This window comes from Leptopilina heterotoma, unplaced genomic scaffold, assembly GCF_015476425.1.
Source record: "Leptopilina heterotoma isolate Lh14 unplaced genomic scaffold, ASM1547642v1 Lhet_8, whole genome shotgun sequence".
In the NCBI taxonomy this organism is placed as follows: Eukaryota; Metazoa; Arthropoda; class Insecta; order Hymenoptera; family Figitidae; genus Leptopilina; species Leptopilina heterotoma.
Window position 1 is genome coordinate 619,947 of NW_025111180.1, and position 21,959 is coordinate 641,905.

At 27.8% G+C, this 21,959-nt stretch overlaps 4 protein-coding genes across 8 annotated transcripts in view; 2 read left to right on the top strand and 2 right to left on the bottom strand.

Annotated features, from left to right (window-relative positions):
• Positions 1 to 5,424, bottom strand: part of LOC122511046 (motile sperm domain-containing protein 2-like) — a 108,861-nt gene extending 103,437 nt beyond the window's left edge. Inside the window, exons 1-2 of the mRNA XM_043626053.1 lie at positions 5,160 to 5,424; positions 122 to 268 (exon numbers count right to left, since the gene is read on the bottom strand). Coding sequence (XP_043481988.1) covers positions 122 to 268; positions 5,160 to 5,241 — 229 coding nt within the window. The 5' untranslated portion in view covers positions 5,242 to 5,424. The remainder of the gene's footprint in view (positions 1 to 121; positions 269 to 5,159) is intronic.
• Positions 5,425 to 5,438: 14 nt separating this feature from the next.
• LOC122511047 (alpha-1,3-mannosyl-glycoprotein 4-beta-N-acetylglucosaminyltransferase A) lies at positions 5,439 to 12,121 on the top strand. 4 transcript variants are annotated; one of them, XM_043626054.1, is made up of 12 exons: positions 5,439 to 5,558; positions 5,862 to 6,099; positions 6,221 to 6,367; positions 6,485 to 6,601; positions 6,785 to 7,457; positions 7,595 to 7,641; positions 7,764 to 8,074; positions 8,268 to 8,398; positions 10,663 to 10,770; positions 10,962 to 11,155; positions 11,262 to 11,514; positions 11,621 to 12,121. In XM_043626054.1, the coding sequence occupies exons 5-12, from the start codon at positions 6,927 to 6,929 to the stop codon at positions 11,645 to 11,647; spliced, it is 1,602 nt and encodes a 533-aa protein (XP_043481989.1). In that variant the 5' UTR covers positions 5,439 to 5,558; positions 5,862 to 6,099; positions 6,221 to 6,367; positions 6,485 to 6,601; positions 6,785 to 6,926; the 3' UTR covers positions 11,648 to 12,121. The 4 variants fall into 4 exon arrangements, with proteins under 4 accessions (XP_043481989.1, XP_043481991.1, XP_043481992.1 ...); XM_043626056.1 differs by having other exon boundaries at positions 5,862 to 6,049; XM_043626057.1 differs by lacking the exon at positions 5,862 to 6,099 and having other exon boundaries at positions 5,466 to 5,558.
• A 204-nt stretch (positions 12,122 to 12,325) lies between these two features.
• LOC122511048 (hamartin) lies at positions 12,326 to 21,434 on the top strand. Its single transcript, XM_043626058.1, has 13 exons — positions 12,326 to 12,460; positions 13,436 to 13,716; positions 13,835 to 14,100; positions 16,630 to 16,839; positions 17,000 to 17,190; positions 17,867 to 17,985; positions 18,117 to 18,319; positions 18,419 to 18,739; positions 18,847 to 19,222; positions 19,415 to 19,644; positions 19,716 to 19,841; positions 19,924 to 20,263; positions 20,339 to 21,434. The coding sequence occupies exons 2-13, from the start codon at positions 13,608 to 13,610 to the stop codon at positions 20,791 to 20,793; spliced, it is 2,946 nt and encodes a 981-aa protein (XP_043481993.1). The 5' UTR covers positions 12,326 to 12,460; positions 13,436 to 13,607; the 3' UTR covers positions 20,794 to 21,434.
• The window catches only part of LOC122511049 (major facilitator superfamily domain-containing protein 6), a 79,339-nt gene continuing 78,593 nt past the window's right edge, over positions 21,214 to 21,959 (bottom strand). For both annotated transcript variants that reach the window (XM_043626061.1, XM_043626059.1), the window contains exon 11: positions 21,214 to 21,710. Coding sequence is in view for 1 of the 2 variants with exons in the window: in XM_043626059.1 (XP_043481994.1) it covers positions 21,640 to 21,710 (71 nt within the window). In the remaining variant the exon portion in view is untranslated. The remainder of the gene's footprint in view (positions 21,711 to 21,959) is intronic.

Here is a 21,959-nt window from a genome sequence, read left to right on the forward strand (position 1 = left end):
TCTTAAATTTCTTATTATTATTTTATTTTGTTTGTAAAAACAAAAAAGTAAAAAGCAAAACTACTACTATTTTTTATAAAATTATAATAGTACTTTTGAATTTTTAACAAACGAAAATTACCGTTTGTGCCAAATTTTCTTCTCCATTCACAAGTGTCCCACAACATTTTCAAGGATTCATCCAAACGAAAATCATTGTGCTCCAAAAAACGGCTTAGCCAGTCGTCTTGATTTTTTATCCTGGCTACGTCAACGGGATGAAAACCATCTTCAACAAAAAAATAAATTATTATAGTAAACGATTTATTAAAGCATTGAAAAAACAAAAGAAAAACGTTTTATTGTTATATTTCCAAGTGACTAGTTCTTTAAATTTAAATAAGCTAACTTTGACGCTTAATTTCAAGATTTATACCATTAATTATTCAACGTTACAGTAAGCTTTGATCTTTGTTCATCAAGTACTTGTCAAGCAACCTTGAAATAAAATCAAGTCTCCAACAAGGCGAAAAATACGAAATCTGCTTAGAATTATGTAATTATTTTTATCACTAAACAATTATCACCTTCAATAACAGGTCAATTTTAGTTATTAAATATAATTAAATAATTTTTATTTTCATTATTTTCTATCATAATTTTTTGTCTTTGAAAAAAATATTAGAAACGAAATGAAAAGTAAAAAAAGTAATTGAAATGAAAAAAAAAATTGGACAAGTGCGAGTTGTACTCGCACTGCAATGGCGGGTTCCGTACACAAATATTAAAACAATACTTGCAACATTTATCGGTAATTAGTAGAATTAAAATAAACAATTAAAAAAAAATATTTAAATCATTTGATAAAAAAGAATAACTAAAAAAATTAAAGTATTGTACATATCTAATATTGTAAACAATAATAAGCAGAGGAACTATAATTTTGAAAATTTTGTTCCTCTGCTTATTATTGTTTACAATATTAGATATACAATACTTTAATTTTTTTTAGTTATTTCTTCTTATCAAATGATTTTAATATATTTTTTTCATTGTTTATTTTAATTCTACTAATTACCGATAAATGTTGCAAGTATTGTTTTAATATTTGTGTACGGAACCCGCCATTGCAGTGCGAGTACAACTCGCACTTGTCCAATTTTTTTTTATTTTTAGTTAAGAAATTAAAGTCAGAAAACAATCTCTCATTTATTCTCTTAAAATTTCACTCTTCCTTAAAATATTTAATGCCACGTGTTTAAACTAAAAAAAATTTAAAAAAAATTTTTTTTTTGAAAAAAAAATTAAAAAAAAAATTTTTTTTTTAAAAGTTTCTTAAATAAATTTTTTGTCGTCAGACTGTAATAATACACCAGGATACCAATTTCCAGCTCATTAGGTCAAATAATGTAAAAGTTAGGGAAAACAAATTTTTTTTTTTTAATTTTTTAGTTTTTCCTTGACAACGCTATGCCCATCACGTCCAATCACATTCGCTATATTTTTCCTGTAATCTACGAGTGAAAATACATATCTGGACCAAATTTGAGCTCTTTAGGTCAAATAGTTTAGCCGCTAGGGGGGGGGGACACGATTTGGCTACGGACAACAGAGTCTCACCAATAGGGTTCCGCCGATACACCGTAGGTGTACGGAACCCTAAAAATCAAATTTTTAAAAGAAAAATCTTTTAAAATATATTTTACTGAATGTTTATTTTTAACTTTTCAATTTTTGTAAATTATCAAATTGTTTTGTTTTAATCGACTGTGTTAAATATATAAACTATTATTATTTAAAACATGTGAATACCTTTACAATTAGGCCAGTCGGTGAGTGCAAAAAGTGCACAAAAGTGCAACCTGAAAAGTCTCAATAGTTTCTTGTAGTTTGGGGACCCCATATAAGAGCCCCATGGTTTGCATTCGATTTCCGGTTGCAAAAAATAGTGTAAACAATCGTCAAAGTTCGAGAAACGTAGTTTTTCGATGACTCTTGCTTCCGGTTAAATTTTAGAGGAAAAAGTTGTTATTGAAAGTTGTAGAGCCTAAAAATACCTTTCAAATGATTGGTCATACGTTGAAAAAGGTTAATTAGTTTAGTTGCAAATGAATTTAAACCATTAAAAATAGCACTTTTTTAATTGTTTAATAACTTTGTTAATAATTATTGAATTTGTTTACAACTCACCAGGAATATTCTCCTTGCGAAGCTGAATAAATTTAAAAAAAAGTCAACTCGATCGGACAAATAGTTTATGTTTTATTCCATTTGTTAACTAAAAACATGAAATTTTTCAACAGAATTTCCCCACTTTTGGACCTGCGAATTTCGTTTTTTTTTCTTCGAGAGTACAGTTTAGGAGTCAAATTTTGATTCCATTTAAATGGGAAATTGATTTTTTTTATCTAAGTGCATAATAATAGACGTTAAAAAAGGGTATGTTTTTTTGACATAAACAAATGGAATAACTCAGTCAATTTTCACTTTATCGATTTGGTGTAAAGGGAATTTAATTTCATTCGTTTTCACAAAACTTTTCCAAAAAAAAAATCCGACCTAGCTTCAAGGAGGGGGGAGTTAGTTTATTTTTTTCAAAAAATTCCTGACTAGATAATAATTAATATTTTTAATTGAAAATTGTGCCACTTATAGTTCAATACATGTATTTTACGAAAAAAAATTGAACATAAGGTTTTGTGCATTTATTTTTCATTTACATCAAGTAAAAGTAAATATATCCTTTTTTCAACCTCTAAACGTCGGAGTGGGGGTACTCGGAGGAGCGTGATTCTCGCCGCCACAACTCAATTCAGCTGTTCAAATTTGCAAAAATTGTCATAACTTCGTTAATTATTTACCGGTTTTAATCATTCTTTTTTTAATTTGATGTATTTTTTTACGCTGAATCCAAAAATGATTTTATATTTTTTCAAAATACAATATTTTTAAAAATAAAAGAGAAAGTTTTTTTAACAGAAAATTTTTAATTATTATTTATAACATTTGACAAAAAATTCTTTTCGTACATATAATTCCATTGAATTCAAAATAATATTATGACATAAAAAAATTCAAATTATTTTTATATAAGTGTGTAGCATCGTTGTATTGATAGTTGAACAGGCGTGCATATGTCAACCTAATGCTACACACTTATATAAAAATAATTTGAATTTTTTTATGTCATAATATTATTTTGAATTCAATGGAATTATATGTACGAAAAGAATTTTTTGTCAAATGTTATAAATAATAATTAAAAATTTTCTGTTAAAAAAACTTTCTCTTTTATTTTTAAAAATATTGTATTTTGAAAAAATATAAAATCATTTTTGGATTCAGCGTAAAAAAATACATCAAATTAAAAAAAGAATGATTAAAATCGGTAAATAATTAACGAAGTTATGACAATTTTTGCAAATTTGAACGGCTGAATTGAGTTGTGGCGGCGAGAATCACGCTCCTCCGAGTACCCCCACTCCGACGTTTAGAGGTTGAAAAAAGGATATATTTACTTTTACTTGATGTAAATGAAAAATAAATGCACAAAACCTTATGTTCAATTTTTTTTCGTAAAATACATGTATTGAACTATAAGTGGCACAATTTTCAATTAAAAATATTAATTATTATCTAGTCAGGAATTTTTTGAAAAAAATAAACTAACTCCCCCCTCCTTGAAGCTAGGTCGGATTTTTTTTTTGGAAAAGTTTTGTGAAAACGAATGAAATTAAATTCCCTTTACACCAAATCGATAAAGTGAAAATTGACTGAGTTATTCCATTTGTTTATGTCAAAAAAACATACCCTTTTTTAATGTCTATTATTATGCACTTAGATAAAAAAAATCAATTTCCCATTTAAATGGAATAAAAATTTGACTCCTAAACTGTACTCTCGAAGAAAAAAAAACGAAATTCGCAGGTCCAAAAGTGGGGAAATTCTGTTGAAAAATTTCATGTTTTTAGTTAACAAATGGAATAAATCATAAACTATTTGTCCGATCGAGTTGACTTTTTTTTAAATTTATTCAGCTTCGCAAGGAGAATATTCCTGGTGAGTTGTAAACAAATTCAATAATTATTAACAAAGTTATTAAACAATTAAAAAAGTGCTATTTTTAATGGTTTAAATTCATTTGCAACTAAACTAATTAACCTTTTTCAACGTATGACCAGTCATTTGAAAGGTATTTTTAGGCTCTACAACTTTCAATAACAACTTTTTCCTCTAAAATTTAACCGGAAGCAAGGGTCATCGAAAAACTACGTTTCTCGAACTTTGACGATTGTTTACACTATTTTTTGCAACCGGAAATCGAGAGCAAACCATGGGGCTCTTATATGGGGCCCCCAAACTACAAGAAACTATTGAGACTTTTCAGGTTGCACTTTTGTGCACTTTTTGCACTCACCGACTGGCCTAAATATGAATTATTGAAATATATTGGGAAAGAATTCCGTAATTAGTGTCAACATTCACTTGGACTTTGGACAAATCAAGTTACATTCTAATTTACAATAAAATCGTTGACATAACAATGTTTTTAATGCAAATATCGTGGAGTAAATAAATTTACAAAATTTATACAAACTCTTGAATTTCTGAAGTTAAATTAATTACGTATTGATTTTGAATATATATTAACAATTTTTTAAATTCCATTCGCAAGTATATTTGTCTAACCTTTTCTTAAAATGTTTACATTATTTACATATACTTTATGTACTTTATATACCTTTCAGAAAAGAGTATTTTTCAAGAAAAAATGTATCGAAACACATAATAATTAAGTAACAATAAAGAAAACTGTTTATAAATATTCTAAAATGATGGTTAAATTTGCTGGTAAAGTTTAAATATCTCTTTTAAGGTTATGTCAAATTGTTTTGTAAATTCCGTGAATTCGGTGAATTCACAAAAATGTACTTTTCTAATTTATTTAAATATTAAAATTAATTTGATATTAATAAATTAATATAGTTTAATTAAAATGTTATACATTAAAAAGAATTATCAACTTTCTTGTAAATCCGAAGTAAACATTAATTATTCTCATATAAATTATAGTTACAAGAGGAATTATGATTAACTTTCACATTCAATTTACCTTACAAATTCTCGTTGAATAGTAATACATATTAATTATAAAAGAAGAGTTAAAAATATATTCTCACTTGAATCTGGTGGACCATCTTCGTCGAGTTTTTTAAAAAACTTTTCACGTAATTCGCTAATCGGCTGTGCTTGATTATCCATTGTCAATGTCTCTGTCAAAGTCAAATACACACTGTAGTTTTTAATAATGATGATGATGATGATGATTATGATACTTTGACCGGCAAACAAGACGAACAATTTCCACTGATTGATAAATGTATATAATTATAATGAAATGCAAAGGCGATTATTTCCAGAGTTTTTTTGTTACTGCCATGTTTTCTTAAAGCCGAATACACACGCGTATTTTCCTTGTGAACTTAGCATTAGGGCGCTGAAGTTTTCAAGTTTACCTGTTACTTTATTTTTTTTTAAATTGTAATAGAAAAATCCCAAGGCACCCAAGGAATCAAAATGTATGTATTAAAACCCTAAAGGAGTATATAAATTAGAGATAAAAAAATTCAAGAATAAAATTATTTTAATTTTTTGATTTAAAGTTAAGAAAATCTCTCTAGTTATTATATTTTTTCAACGAGTAAATAGTAAAAATAACAAAAAACAAAAGTTTCTTTGAACCTTCTCGCCCTGTTTATATATATTTACCCTTGCCTGCGATGTACAGGGGGAAAAATCAATAAAAAATTTCTCAATTTGTATTTACCCGCACTTTTCTGCGCACAGTTTTTATGACCGCATTTGTCAATTGCACTTTGCAGACGACACGTTTTTTATTTACAAGCAGGACAAGCAGTAGTGTTTTGCCATCAGTGTTTGTTGCAGTAATTCTTGCTAAACTCGAAACAACTAACATCAATATTATTGTGATAGAAGAAATTAAACACATTATTTTTGAAACAAATAAAGAATACAAAAACTACAATAATGATTTATTATTGTACAACAAGTGAGTTTACTCAAAGAAAATGGAATTAAAGGACATTTACATTACTTAATGTATGAAATATTTTTTAATGATTTCCCTTCTAAGTTATTTCTTATGTAAAAAAAAATGATCAATTATTTTCATTTCGTAACTAATCCCTTTTTGCAATAACTAAAAATTCTTTTTTTGCAGCATGATTATTGATCTGACAATTTCCAAGTAAATATTTCGAAAAAAAAATTTTTGAAATCATACTTCAGGAGGAAAACAATTAAAAATCGATATTTTCTATTATTGACAAAGAATGAACCGTTATTGCTCTCTAGATTGTACAAATTCGTAAGTTTGCAAATTTGTTTTTAATTAACAACTAAATTTTCGGAAAAATAGTTAGAGAAAAATATAAAATTCTAGTTTATTTAGGTACATACGCTAATAAAAATGTTATATTTTCAGTATAAAAAATGTGTTATCATATTAATTAGACTTATTGATGCTATCATCAGAGGTTATCTAATGAATATTTGCACATGTGTTATTTTCACTTTTTTCTTCTATTACTCAAGTTCTCAGGTTTGTAGTTAATTAAATTTAAATTCCGTACACTAATTAATGAAAAGAAAATTATTTTAATTTCTCCATGTGTTTTATTTTATTTAAATTTATTAATATTTATTTCAACTTTACTGCATCTTATCAAAAAAGTAACGCTAACGATAGCATAATTTATTCATATTTCTAATCTGACTCAAATAGGACTCAAATAGAGAGTTGGAAATAAAATTTTCCGTTCGCAAACTACAAGAGGAATGAAATTACACTTTTTGAAAACTGTTTCTCAAGGGAAGAGTTCTGCCATCATGTAGGGCGTTTCTAGAATAAATAATAAACGAAAGAAATGATGACTCATGTATTACCATTAACATTGACGAAACGACGCTTTTTTATTATTATTTTCATAATCTCAATACCATGGATATTAAGTATGTTGACAACGCCAAATATGCAAGACGAAATAACATTGCAAACAAATATTGCCGAATTACAAGCGAAATTGGAACATTTACATTCTAAATATATAATAAGTCAAGAGGAAATACAATTATTGAGCCATCAATTGGCAATAATGACGGAGAATAATTATATATTACCGGATTTTCAATTTTATATGAATAATACAATGCCAAATATGACGAGTATTAAATTGCCATCGATTTATAATTTTCTACCACATTTTCTAAATGATCCAAATAGTTTGAGACCGGCGTTTGTTCAAAGTAAAGGACGAACTGGCGTAAGCATGATTCTTGGAGTTCCAACTGTTAAACGTGAGGTACAAAGTTATTTGTTAACAACTCTGAAGAACTTGATAGATCGCATGACTCCAGATGAATCTGCCGATACACTTATTGTAGTTTTAGTCGCTGAGGTAGGCTTCTCAATTAATTTTTTTTAAATGCTATTTAATCAAAATTCTATGAAATTTGACAGTATTATCAATTCATGGTATAATTTTAATATAATTTTGTCAATTCTTCGAAATGTTATTTGAAATCTTTTTTTTAGCCGGATGCTGATTATGTTTCTTATATCGCCAAGCAAATTGAAGTCCAGTGAGTAATATTTAATTCTTGTATTAATTATTATTATATTATATATATTTCTTCTTCATAGAGAAAGAATTTGTATAATTATACAAATTTATTTAATTAAAATTCTTTTCGTCTGATTTCAGATTTCCTCAGGAACACGAGGCGGGTTTAATAGACGTAATAGCGCCGTCTGCTGCTTATTATCCGGATTTAACGAAAATAAGGGACACACTGGGAGATAATCATCAGCGAGTGGTTTGGCGATCGAAGCAAAATTTGGATTTTGCATTTCTCATGCTCTATGCTCAACGAAGGGGAACATTTTACGTGCAATTGGAAGACGATATTTTAGCCAAAAAGAATTTCATCTCGACAATGAAAACATTTGCATTGCAGAAAGTTAGTTCAAAGGAAAATTGGTTTGTGTTGGATTTTTGCCAATTGGGCTTCATTGGTGAGTGAATAATTCCAAAACGAAAATTAATTAAATTTAAATTAAACTTAATTTCCCTTTTTAAATTGAAACTTTAATTGCAATTTATTTTCATAACGAAAATTAAGTTTAAATTGGAAGAAATTTTCTTTTTAAATAATTTTTTATCTAAATTTAGATATTTATGTTGGTGAAAATATATTCTTCTTTCTAGGAAAATTATTCAAATGCTCAGAATTACCCTGGCTGGTTCAGTTTTTCCTCATGTTTTATAATGACAAACCTGTCGATTGGCTTCTGGATCATTTAATTGCGACTAAAGTCTGCGGTCTTGACATGGACGTTGTAAGTATTTTTTTTTAATAATTAGTACTCTTAGTGTTTAATTAATTTAATTTATTCAAAATTTTCAAGTGTTTCAATTAATATTTTTTTGATTTCATAATTTACTACAGGGTTGCCACAAGGTCAGGGAAGTCAGGGAATTCAGGAAAAAGTCAGGGATTTTTAGTACACTCAAATCTCGCTATAACGACCTTCTCTATAACGAGGGCTCTGTCTCTCGGTATAACGAGAAAAATTTTCTTCCTATTACCCCCACTATTTATAAACAAATGCACATTCTGGTGATTTGAATTTGGTTAAAATCAATTTTATTTATATCATAATGAGCATAAAAAGTCACTTCTTTTTTTAAATTAAATCAATGAGTAGAAAATCTTCAAAATTTTAGCTTATATAAATTTTCTGTATGTTGAAGTTCAAATTAAACTAGGTTATGTTTGTAATTTTGACATTACGTAAATTGTAAACACAAAAAAAATGAATGAAGAATCTTAAAAGTGGGGATTTTTCATTTCTCCTCTTGCGCTCGTAATAGAGGGAGACTTGACTCCCGAACTTCTCGTTATAGCGAGATTCGAGTGTAAAAGTACTGGAAAAAAATTTTATTTTTTCGTGGTCTATAGACCACGAATTTTAATACAAAACCTTCAATTTTTTCTATAACTTATACAATAATTTCTTTTCAATACCTTAATTTTTCAAGAACTATCATAAAATTATGACTTATAAATTATTTAATGAATAATTTTTACAATTTTCATAAATACTAGATTTATAGAAGAATTTTAGAAAATATACTAAAAAAATTGAAGTTTGGAAAAGTTACAAATGATTTCAGAAATTCAATTACTTTTAAAAGTTATAAAAATTCTTCGCAGAATTTCAATTATGTTAAAAAATTTTTAAAAAATTCTCGTCATAATTTCAATTATCTTTATAAATAATAAAATTCTTCTTCGAAATTCAATTATTTTAAAAAATTTTAATAAAATTCTTGGCAAAATTTCACAGGAATTCAATTATTTACAAAATTTTTGATGAATTTCTTCGAAATAATTCAATTGTTTTCATAAGTAATACAATTTTCACAAGAATTCAATTATTTAAAATACAAAATTTCATAACATTTTTCCAAAAATATCAATTATTTAAAAAGATTTTTATAAAATTCGTCGCAAGAATTCAATTATTTAAAAAAAATTGAACAAAGTTCTTTTCAAAAATTCAATTTTTTTTATAAATAATAAAATTCTTCACCGAAATTCAATAATTTTTATAAACTTGAATAAAATTCTAGAAAGAATTAAATTATTTTCAAAAGTAATAAAATTCTTCGCAGAAATTCAATTATGTTCACAAATTAAAAAAAATTCTTGTCAAAATTTCAATTATCTTTATAAATATTAAAATTCTTCTCCGAAATTCAATTATTTTAGAAAAATTTTAATAAAATTCTTGGGAAAATTTTAATTATTTTTGATACAATTTTAATCGAATTCCTCGAAAAATGTAATTATTCTTAAAAATTTTATTAAAATTTGTCAAAAGAATTCAATTAATTAAAAATTTGTTGATAAAATTCTTTATGAGAATTCAATTTTAACAAACATTCACGCAATTTCATGCAATTTCAAATGTTAAAATACATTGTGTCACTTTTAGTAGAGACCCTCCCCCTCCCCCAAAAACGTGATATCATTTGTGAACGCTCCTATAATCGATTTATTATTTATGAAAATAATTGAATTCTTGCAACGAATTTTATTACATTTTTTTTAAATATGTAATTGAATTTTTTTGAGAAATTTGTCTATTTGTAAAAATAATTGAATTCTTGCGAAGGATTTTATTAGGATTTTTGTAAATAATTAACTTCTTTTTGAAAAATTTTATAATAATTTAAATTATTACAAAACATGAAGAAGATCACTCGGAGTGATCGCCTTCTTCATGTTTTGTAATAATAGTCTTATAAGTTGTTAAATTTCAAAAAGGTTTGAATTTGAATGTTTTGAAGAATTTTAATTCCCACGGAAAAAAAATAATTGATGTTTTTGAATAATTTTATAATTATAGAAATTTGTAAATAAATGTAATAGAACATTTTTTTGAGTATCTAATCATTTTTAGAGTGAATCAGAATATTCTTTAGAGTCAGGGAAAAAGTGAAAATTTTGCCTGGAAATCAGGGAAAAGTCAGGGAAAAATTATAATTAAATATTTGTGGCAACCCTGTACTAATTTTTCCTTATTTATGTTATCAGAAACATTGTAAACTGGCCAAAGCTAAATTATGGATTCATCACAAACCGTCGTTGTTTCAACACGTTGGTACTCATTCGTCTTTAAAGGGCAAAGTTCAGAAATTAAAGGTAAAATATAATTTAATTCTAAAAATATACTTACAAGTAGAAAATATTCTAAACAAAATTGTCAATTTTTATGAAAAGGAAAAAAGTATTCTAGATAAAATTGTCAATTTGTATAAAAAAAAAGGAAAATTTCTGCATAAAATTTTCAATTTGTATGAATAGAAGAAAAATAAATTTTGAAATTGTTTCAGGACAAATTATTTGGAAAGATAACTCTTTTCTACTCGCACGTGAATCCAGAGGCAACTGTTGACACACAAATAAAACCCTACAAAAAGTACACTCTGCAAAAAGCTTATAAAGGCGAATCATTTTTCTGGGGACTCTTACCACAGTCTGGCGATCATATAAAATTCAAGTTTATTTCTCCTATTTTTATAAAAAAGTAACACGTTTATTTGATTGTTGTTAACTTTTTCTTTTTTTGCTTTTCGATACAATTTATTTTGCCTGTGGAAAATATTAATTCGTAATTTTTTTGCCTTTTGTAGGTATTTATTTAGAAGCGGAAATGCCGAGCATCCTTTAGATAAATTTTACAATACGACTGTTGAAATTCTTCCTGAGTCTGCGTTTGCTCTAAATAGGAATTACAATAATGTGACTGAAGATGGATATCTAATAATAGGAAAGTTTAACACACTTGGAATTGCTAGTGGATCGGTTGATAGAAATTTAGGAAAAGTGTCAGCGATGCGCTTAACTGTTCACAGTGAAAGTGAAAATTGGGCGATTCTTTCTGAAGTAAGTTTCCCCTTTTCTTACAAATTTTACAACTTCCTTCTTTAAAAGAAAAGAGAAAATTTTACAATTTGTTCTCTAAATTAAAAAAAAATATTTTTATAAACAGATCCAAATTGAGGAGGATCCAAGCTGACATTCTACCAAGGATCAAAGAAAGAATTGTTTTCAATTAAAATTTCTGTATACGTAAACAAATTTCAATCCACATTCTACATGGTTGATGGACCCTCAATGTTATTGATGTGCCTTTTTTTTGTTGTAATATCTAATTTTTATCTTTAAAAATATCCACGATGTGATGTTGTGATAAATGTAAATTTTGTAATTTATTTTAATTTTACTCGCTGCACATTGTTTTTTAAAGAATGTTATTAATTATTATATATATAAAAATATAATATATTAAGAGCCGAGGACAAATGTACAAAACCACACACAGACACACACAATGTTTTGTTAATTTGTTTTATTTATATATGAGATTCTGTTTTTATCGATCAAATTTTAATTACGTGGGATAAATTGTGCAATTACTTGTCAATGTATAAACATGCGTATATTATATATAATATTCTAATCTATATTGATAAATATGGAAAAATTTCTTAAAGATCTGGCAATGTAAGACTTAATTTTCATTTGCTGTCTACTTTTGAAAAATATATACATTTTATGAAAAAATATTTTTAATTCTTTTAATAAACTTTTATTATTTATTATATAATAATAATTTACTTGTTTTCTTGTTTTGCAATTTCAAGAAAAAGGCGGTAAAAATTTGAATTTGTTTCGCAAAAATAGAAGTCGGTGAGAGAGATTTCGTTTTCATCGATCGGGTAATTAAATGCCCTGGTGATGGCGTTTTTAGCAGCTCCAAAATCCAAGTGGAGTTCTGCCACAAACCTTGCGGGATCTGGGGAAGTCTCGACACATCGATGACCCTCGGGTAAGTTTTTTTTTCTTTCATTTATTTGTCAAACTTTATTTAATTTACAAGAAATGGGTTTTTTTGTTGTTAATTAATTGATGCGTAGTCGTGTTGTTTAAAGAAAATGTATTCATTCTCAAACTTGAAGTGTACTTTTTCATGGTCATTTCACTAATGATCAACAACTTTTTTTTTATACGGTAAATCAAATCCCTGCTGTCAGTTAAAGTACATACAATTGCTGTACAAGTTGTAATTTGACGTTATTTGCAATACAATTTTTTTTCATGTTCGATCACCTGGTGAAATGTAATTATATTTTTAACCTCTTTCGTATTATTGAACTTGATTATTTTCGTGGATTAAAAAGTTGGTGGTTAGTAATTTGAGATTGATAATTGTTGTTTTTGGAAAAAGTTGTTTCTTGTGGAGGAATAAATATTTTTGAAACAATTATTAAAGTTCAAAATTAGCATCGATGTTTTATGATGTCACTTTGTGCTTGTCAGTTTATAGTTGTTGTATTGTTGAGTATGTATTTTATTTTCAAGATGGTAGTTTCAATATAGTTTTGGTTAAATTGTTGTTAATTATTGTAGAGTGTAATTTCTTTTTTATCGTTTAACCGAGTTTTCCATTGTTTAACAACTTGCTCGAAAATAATTTTTGTCAAAATATTTTCTTTTACAAATGGGTAATTTTTATCATAAGTATTTTGATTTTGACAATATTAAACCTTTTTCAGTATATGAAATTCTCTAATTTACTTCTTATAATTCTATTTTTATCTTTGAGGATAGGATTTGAAAATTAGACGACATTCTGCGTTATTTGAGTTAATTAGACCAAAATTTAATTAATTAATAAATTATAGTTTTATTTATTTTAAAATTTTAAAGCGACTTTATTTTTTTAAGGCGAATATTTTATTTCCTTTAAAATTTTTTTCGTTTTTTCAAAAATTGCAAATAAGTGATTATTAATTTTTTTCAGGAACAAATTCAGTTGGGGATATCCACCAAAAGCTGGTCTATGACAATCGACTAATGGCTTCAAGAAATGTACACCTGCACGCCAAACTTCTCTCGGTAACCAGTGTCTGATGGTTGAAGTAGATTAAAAAAATAATTTTTTTTTTTTTGAATTTTACAATATCATCTTCGGAATGAGTAATAATACAATAGGCGGTCCAGAACTTTTCTCCTTGCTTGAGTCTAACAAACCCAACGAGGTAGATGAAATAAAAACAGTTCTTCACGAGCACTTTCTATCGAGTAAGTTTTGTTTTTAATTTAAATTCGAAATTATTTTTTAGATAATAAGAGTAAATAAGAGTAAATTTAAAACTTTTTGTTAAGACAAACATTATATTTTTGTATTTAATTTCCACAGCTAAAGACAACTGGTTAGTAAATGGACTCTTTGAATACTATCTTTCAACAAATTCCAATAGAGCAGTTGATGTTTTGGCCAAAGTACGAGAACCACATGACAAACACTTGCTGGATAGACTGTATGAAGCTCTTGCCAAACCAAGTAATCAGGGTCAAAAACTCCTGACTCTTACACTCTTGGGCCATGTGTCACGTCGACAACCCACCTGGCTTTTTAAGCTTGCAAATCATCCACTCTTCAAAGAACTTCTCAAATTACTAAAAGTAACTTTCTTTCAATCTTATTTTCACCATTTATTTCCCATGGAATTTTTTATTCAAAATTTAATTTGAATTTATTTAAAAACAGGGTTGCTACGCAACCTGGAAACCTGGAAAACCTGGAAATGTCAGAGAATTTTGATCGAAGTCCTGGAAAATTGTTGTTTTCTAAAGTTATTGTGTTTATTATTGAAATCTAATTTCACTTAAATATTTCAAAATTAATACAATTTTAAAAGAATTGCGTTTACAATTGTCATAAGTAGATGAACTTCAAAAGACTTTGATTTAAAATGTTGTAAAATTTCAATTTTAAATGAACTTGGATTTAAAAAAAACTTTTTAAACTAAAATTCTTCTGAAATTAGTTAAATTTTTTAATATATATTTAATTGATTCTTAAAAATAATGGTTTTATAGAAGAATTTTAGTTAAAAACACTAAAACAAATTGAATTTTGAAACAATTACAAATGATTGCAGAAATTCAATTATTTTCAAAAAATTTAATAAAATTCTTGGCAAAATTTTAATTATTTTCAAAAACTTTTTTCAATTCAATGATTTTTAATATCTACTATTTTAATAAAAATTCCTAAAAGAATTCAATTAGTTATTTTCAAAACTTTTAATAAAATTCTTGGCAGAATTTCAATTATTTTTAATACAATTTTCATCAAATTTCTCGAAAAATGAAATTATTCTTAAAAATTTTATTAAAATTTGTCAAGAGAATTCAATTATATAAAAATTTGTTGATAAAATTCTTTATTAAAATTCAATTTTAACCCTTAAACCGCACCCTGGGTGTGCGACACCCATATTCTAGCATTTTACTCTAATATCTCGTTTAAAGTCGTAAAAGTTGAACATATGTCGCTATTGGACGACACATTTTGTACTTAACTTTATGTTCCGTGAGGGACATTAGTCTCCCAAGTGTCTTTGTGTATTTGATAACTTTATGAAATTAACAGCGAAAAATTTCTGGGTGGCTGATACCCAGTTTTCGGTTTAAGGTGATTTCAGTAGTTTTAAAAAACATTTTTTTTATATTAAGATTAAATAAATCATTATGAAACTTATTTTCCTTCAAAATAGATGTACTGAGCTACATAAGATAATTTTTCTGAACCATAATATCCTTTTCCAGCTTGGAGAACACAGTTTAAAGTCCCCGGGTGTCGCACACCCAGTGTGCGGTTTAAGGATGGATTCGGAAGTGTGCGGTTTAAGGGATAAGAAACATTCAATTGTTTAATAAAATACTTATTTTTATAGTTAATTAATTGAATTCTCGTAGAATTTTCTAATAAATATTGATTTAAAAATGAATTTCAAATTAAAATCCTTGAAAATTTGAACTTTTCATAATTTTAATTAAGAATTGTAAAGAATTAATTTTTCTCAATAACTTTAATGGGATTTTTTTACTTATTTGAAGTTTTAATTTCTAATATATTTAATTGAAGAATGGCAGAATAATCAAAATTTCGTAAAATTAGATTGTAAACAAAGGTATTTGAAAATTCACAAAGAACTTTTTCAAAAATTATTTTAAAAAATTGACTTAATCCTTAAACCGCACTCTGGGTGTGCGACACCCTTATTGACCATGTTCTAGCTTTTTATTCTAATATCTCGTTCAAATTCGTAAAAGTTGAACATTTATCGCTATTGGACGGTACTCTCTAAATCTGAATTAGCAAAATTCCACTAATTTCCCAGCGATAAGTATATCACTGATTCAATTAGCGTATATACGCTAATTAATCAGTGAAATTTCACTAATTCACAGCGTATATACGCCAATTGAATCAGTGATATACTTATCGCTGGGAAATTAGTGGAATTTCGCTAATTCAGATTTAGAGAGTATATTTTGTACTTGACTTTATGTTCCGTGAGTGACATTAGTCAGCAAAGTGTCTTTGTGTATTTGATAACTTTATGAAGTTGACGGCGAAAAATTTCTGCGTGGCTGACACCCAGTTTTCAATTTTAGGTAATTTCAGTAGTTTTAAAAAACTTTTTTTTTAATTATTAAGATTAAATAAATCATTATGAAACCCATTTTCATTCAAAATAGATGTACTGAGCTATATAAGATAATTTTTCTGAAAGATAAAAATTTCATCCAGTGTGCGGTTTGAGGATGGATTCGTAAGTGTGCGCTTTAATGGTTAAAGGAAAATTTTAGTTAAAATTTCTAGAAGTGAATAATGGTAATGATGAAAATAATTTTTGAAGAAGTTACAGTAACAATGTAGCAAGTTTTATAATAATATTCTTATATGTTATTGAATTTAAAATTTTTGAATATCTTAAATTCTATAAAAAAAAAAGAATGATTAAATATTTATTTAAAAATGAAGTTATTGATGTTTTCGAATAATTTTTGTTTTAAAAATCTGGAAAAATTCCGTTTTTTAATCTGGAAAACCTGGAATACCTGGAAAAGTCAGGGAATTTGAAAAGAGCAAAAGCGTGGCAACCCTGAAAAATTAATGTTCCGAAATCTCTTTTTTTCTAGACGGAGGGAGAAACTTTATCATTAATGAGTGCACTCTTGTTATTGGTGACATTATTGCCAATGATACCAGGAGTCCTTGGACCACATCTTCACGATATCTTTGAAGTTTTCGCTCGTTTAGTTACTTTTTATTATAATCAAGCTTCCCAACTTTCTTTACAGAATTCGACTTCTGTCGAGTGGGATAGAATTTATTTTTTACACTTACAGGTAATTCAAAAATACTAATTTAGAAAATTTAGAATTTATAAATTAATCAAAATAAATCTTATTAATCTACAAAAAGAAAACAAATTCAATAAAAAAAAAAAAATCAAGGAAAAGACTAGAAACCAAAAGTGAAATGTGTGTAATTCTTCTTCTCTTTAAGGTGGGACTCTATAGTCTTTTTCACAGACTGTACGCCATGTACCCGTGCAATTTTGTCTATTATCTTCAACAACAATATCAACGCGATTCAGATCCGACATTTTTTTACACTGTGCAGCCAATGTTGGAATCTGTCAAGATGCATCCGCTTTTAATAACAACGTCCAAGGACGCTGAAATTAGTCAACAAAGGTTTTATTATTTTTCTTCCTTTTTTACATAAATTATTACTTATTTTCTATTAAATCAAATTTCTATTCTATTTTATATTACATTTTCTAATTAAAAATTCTTTGGTGAAAATTGTTTAAAAATTTATCAACTGTTTCACTGAGAAAAAAGAGGGCGCGTTACAGCACATTTTCGATTCATGTTGCGCGACTCAACCCTGAATTCTTCTACACACTTTCTGGGGCGTGCAGCACGCCCCAAAGAGCGTGTAATACGCTTCAAATACAGCTCGCCTCGACTCAGGGGTCCGCTGCACGCCCCAGAAAGTGTGTAGAAGAATTCAGGGTTGAGTCGCGCAACATGAATCGAAAATGTGCTGCAACGCGCCCTCTTTTTTCTCAGTGTTATCATCTAATTATTAAGAAATCTATAATTGAGGGTTCACGTGCAATAAGGGGACGCGCAGGCTATTCGTTGTCCTCTCGCGCAGCCGCAGAATCGCTATACGCGGGGACTTTCACTTCCATGCGTATCCCCTTATTGCACGTGAACCCTCAATTAGAAAAAAATTATATTTTGTGAAATTATTTCTTTACATTTTATTATTAATAAAATGTAAAGAATTTACATTTATTTATCTTTGAAAGAAATATGATTATGTATGATAAATTTTGTTACGAAGAAAATTTTCTTTCAGGTGGAAAAAAATGGAACATCATGATGTTGTGGCGGAGTGTGACAAATATACTATAGATAGGAAAAATCAAGAGGAAATTATTGTACCTACAAAAAATGCACGTTTTACTCCGAATCCGGGTAAATTTATATATTTTTTAAAAAAGCAGTGTTTAAAATTTTTTTTTATTAACTTTTCCCTATTGAATAAATGTTTAATAGGACATAGTTGGTAATTTTTTTGAAATTTTTATTACAATCGCTACTTTTAGATTATCCATATTCTGGAAGTGATACAATTGGAGATGATGATACATTTTGGTCTCCGAGTATGTTAATGCCACCGCATAGTCCTTCAATTTTACAAACGCAACCTCATGAAATCAGATCAACGCCTTCAACTCCAGGCAATAAAAGTCGAACTTCACCACCTGAAGCGGCAGTTGAAGCTACTCCAGAAACAACACCTGTCAAGGTGAATAATTACAATTTCGAATTGTCCTAAAACATATTTTAAATAGTTTTAATTATTATTTTTATTTCTTTATTTAATTCTTACATTTTTATTTTGTAGGATTCAAGACAGATACCATCGAGGCAACCAATGAGTAATTCGGCCGTTAGGGCACTCGGTGCATTTGGAAATGGAGTTCTCGGAGTGAATTCTCGACCGTCAACACCAAATTCCGTGATTTCTTCAAATTTCACATTCGGAGGCGGCGACAATTCTTCAATAACTTCCTCGATACTTTCGCAAAAACTCGAGAAAGTCGAATCCGATAGATTCAATTTTCAATCGCCGAAATCAAAAAATGTTTCGAATATTAAGGAAAAATTGTCGGAGGCCGACGTCAGTCAAAATGGAAAAAATGATTCCTGGCAAGAGGATCAGGAGGTTAGTATTAGAAAAAAATTAGAAAATGTAGTTCAAATGAATTAAATTAAAATAAATAGTAATTTAGTTTAAAAAATTTAATACATTATTTTTATCCAATTTTACAGATTTTGGAAATTGTGAATGCAAGAGGCAGAGGAAATAATGCGTCGAGTTATTTACAACAAAGATTACAAATGAATGATTGTGTCAAGAATAAAAATGTCCAAAGATTCTTTCCAATTTCACAATCGCAAACAACAAAATTGGATAATAGTGGAAATAATGAGAAATTAGATTGCATCGAACAAAATGCGAGTAGATTGAAGAAAACCGAGGAAATCGGCACTCAAACTTTAGATTTTATTCCTTATGAACATCTCCTTAAAGATATTTGTAATAAAAAAAATCAAGAGGCCAGTTCAGAGTCACCTGCAATTCTTCTCGATCGTTACATTGAAACTTGTGTCGGTACAAATAGTTCCAGCGATTGTAATCGATCAAGTTAGTAATTCTTCTATCTTCTTTTCTCTTTTTTCTTTCAAATGTAATTTTCATTTTAATTCCAAATTCTAATTGCGAATTTTTATTTTAATTACAAATTCTACATCCAAATGACCAAATATGAATTTTAATTCTAAATTCTAATTCTGAATTTATATGTATTAAAATTTTTTTCTAATTTAATGAACGCAGGGTCGAGTGTATCGAAAATAAAGCAGAGGAAAAGAGGCGGCGACGATGACCAAGGAGACGAGAATGTAGAGGATGACGGCCTACATCACGATTGTATTAATCAATTGCAACTCGTTCAAATGCTACTTCAATTTGAAAGACAGCGACGAGAAGTTCTTGCCGAACGAAATCGCAGGCTTTTCGGCAAAATGAGAGATTCGCGTGTTTCCGAGGAACACACCGTTGCTCTCGTAAGTTTACAAATAGAAAATGAAAATTCCAACAGATAAATTTTTGCATTTTCTTTTCTTGATCATTGCAGAATGATCGTCTAAGAATTCTCGACGCTGAGAATAGTGCACTAAAAACTGAATTGGATCGAAGTAAAGCGGAAATTCGTTCAATTGATGAAAGATGTTCACAGGCCTTACAACATTGGCAATCGAAGGTAATTTATCAAAAGAAAAAAAAGAAAATAAATAATTAGTTACCTAAAAAGAAATTGAAAGTAAAATTAATATTTTTTCCAGTGCGTGGAAGAGCAGCAACAAAATCAAACTTTCAAAGACAAAATTGAAGCATTAGAAATTGAATTAAAAAGCGAGAGGAAAAAATTGTCGGAAGGCGAAAGACAAATGAAATCACTTGAATCTGATTTATTCACCGCGGGTAATCAACTTAAGGAAACATTAAAAACAGTCAACTACGCTGAAGAATTACAGAAAAAATTATGTACCATTAAAAAACAATTTTTACTATTCCGAGAAGCGCAAATGCGAATCCAACAAGAACGCACAGATATTTATACGAAAGAGGCTAAAGAAGAGACCGTCGAAATGCTCCAAAAGTCCTACGCCGAAGAGTTACTAAGTAAGAAACGAAAATTAGAATAACTTTTTCCTTTTTTTAATCTTTTTAATAATATGTGATTTTTTTCCCTTTCAGGCTTAAGAAAACAAGTGGAAAATGGAAAAGCACTTGTCGAAGCGTTTAGAAATCGTTTAGGCGAATTGGAGAATAAGGAAGCCCGCAAGGAAAATCAAATTAACGATCAGCAGCGTCTATTATTAGAAGCAAAAGAACGACACGAATCCGAATTACAAGCTGTTGAATCCAAATACAAAGCGCAAATGGAAATAAATCTTCTTCTTCAATGTAAAATTTTGGAGTTAAATGGAAAATTAGAGACTGAAAATTCCCAAAGTGGTTCAGTGACAAATTTAATGTCTTCTTGTTCACCGCAACCGTCTTCAAGTGTCGAGTGTAATATTCAATACAATACTAGTGGAACAATTAATGATTACAATGATTCCGCTGGTGAAATACTGAATTTGCATGCCATTATAGAATCACGTCCGAGTCAGATAATGACTTCGACCCGGTCTAATCAACATCGATAAAAAAAAGAAAAAAAAACTAAATTATATCATATGAACAATATTGTAAATTTTATCAGGTCTTTCATTTTCGACCTTGCTGTTCCAAAAAAGAAAATTTTTCCTTTTTTTCTTGGAGAATTTTTTTTCCATAAGAAAAATTAATTAGTAGCTTCTAAACAATAGGCTAAAATTAATTATTCAGTGAAAAATTTTAATATTGCATGATCGCGATCGCTGGGTGGAGATTTTATTATGAAATTTGTCTCCACTTTTCGATCACCAGCTTCTTTACGACGAATTCACTCTGAATAAAAGTTGAAATATTTTGTGAGCAATCTTAAAAAAATGTCTTAGTCCTTTATACTCCTTTTTCTCTTACATTCTCATAACAAATGAAAAGGTTATAAATATTATTACTAATAATAATTAGAATATAGAAAATATGGAAAATCATTTTTTACTATAAAAAAACAATGTATTTGCAAAACAAATGATTAAAATTCGTGTATAATACTGAACGATTAAAAAAGAAAAAAGAATCTGTCGAATATCACACGTGAATACGCACAAATTATATTTGTACCATTGATTGTAAATTATTTAACATTTAATAATTAATAATTAATAATGATGAAAAAATCTATAAACAATGAAAATTAAACAAATAGCAAACGATTGTTAAAAGCTTCCCTATTTTGCGAGAGAGTATTGTTTATGTTTATGAACTTTGGTCTTTTGGTTTTGTTTTTCCGGGCACGGGGAAAAAATGTGTTTGTATTTTTTTTTGTAATTGTATGACTATGTTCATACAGAAAAGAATTTGATACATTTTTCTTTGTGTTTCTGAGGCAGCAGGTATTTGTGTATTTAGTACGTTTGAAGTTCTTGACTCATTGTCATGAGTATGGCATCATTCGGGGGTGCGTAACTCGCTAAATCTGAAATAAAAAGGAAAAATAATTTAGTATCCAATTAAAACGAAAGTTAAACTAATAAGAAAATTAAACTAATAAAAAAGTTAAACTAACAAGAAAGTAAAACTAATAAGAAAGCTAAACTAATATAAAAATTAAATTATAAAAATGGAAAGAAAAAAAAATTAAAGACTAAAATTAAATTAAAATTTAACCGAAACGAAGAATTCTGAATATTTGCAAAAGTAGATTAAAAATTAGAGGATTGTGTAG

Coding starts and splice junctions, on each gene's coding strand:
- LOC122511047 (XM_043626054.1), top strand. CDS start 6,927: ATGATGACTCATGTATTACCATTAACATTGACGAAACGACGCTTTTTT. Junction 8,075..8,267: donor TTGCCAATTGGGCTTCATTG/GTGAGTGAATAA, acceptor TCTTCTTTCTAG/GAAAATTATTCAAATGCTCA. Junction 11,156..11,261: donor TCTCCTATTTTTATAAAAAA/GTAACACGTTTA, acceptor TGCCTTTTGTAG/GTATTTATTTAGAAGCGGAA.
- LOC122511048 (XM_043626058.1), top strand. CDS start 13,608: ATGAGTAATAATACAATAGGCGGTCCAGAACTTTTCTCCTTGCTTGAG. Junction 16,840..16,999: donor TTTATTTTTTACACTTACAG/GTAATTCAAAAA, acceptor CTTCTCTTTAAG/GTGGGACTCTATAGTCTTTT. Junction 20,264..20,338: donor CTACGCCGAAGAGTTACTAA/GTAAGAAACGAA, acceptor TTTCCCTTTCAG/GCTTAAGAAAACAAGTGGAA.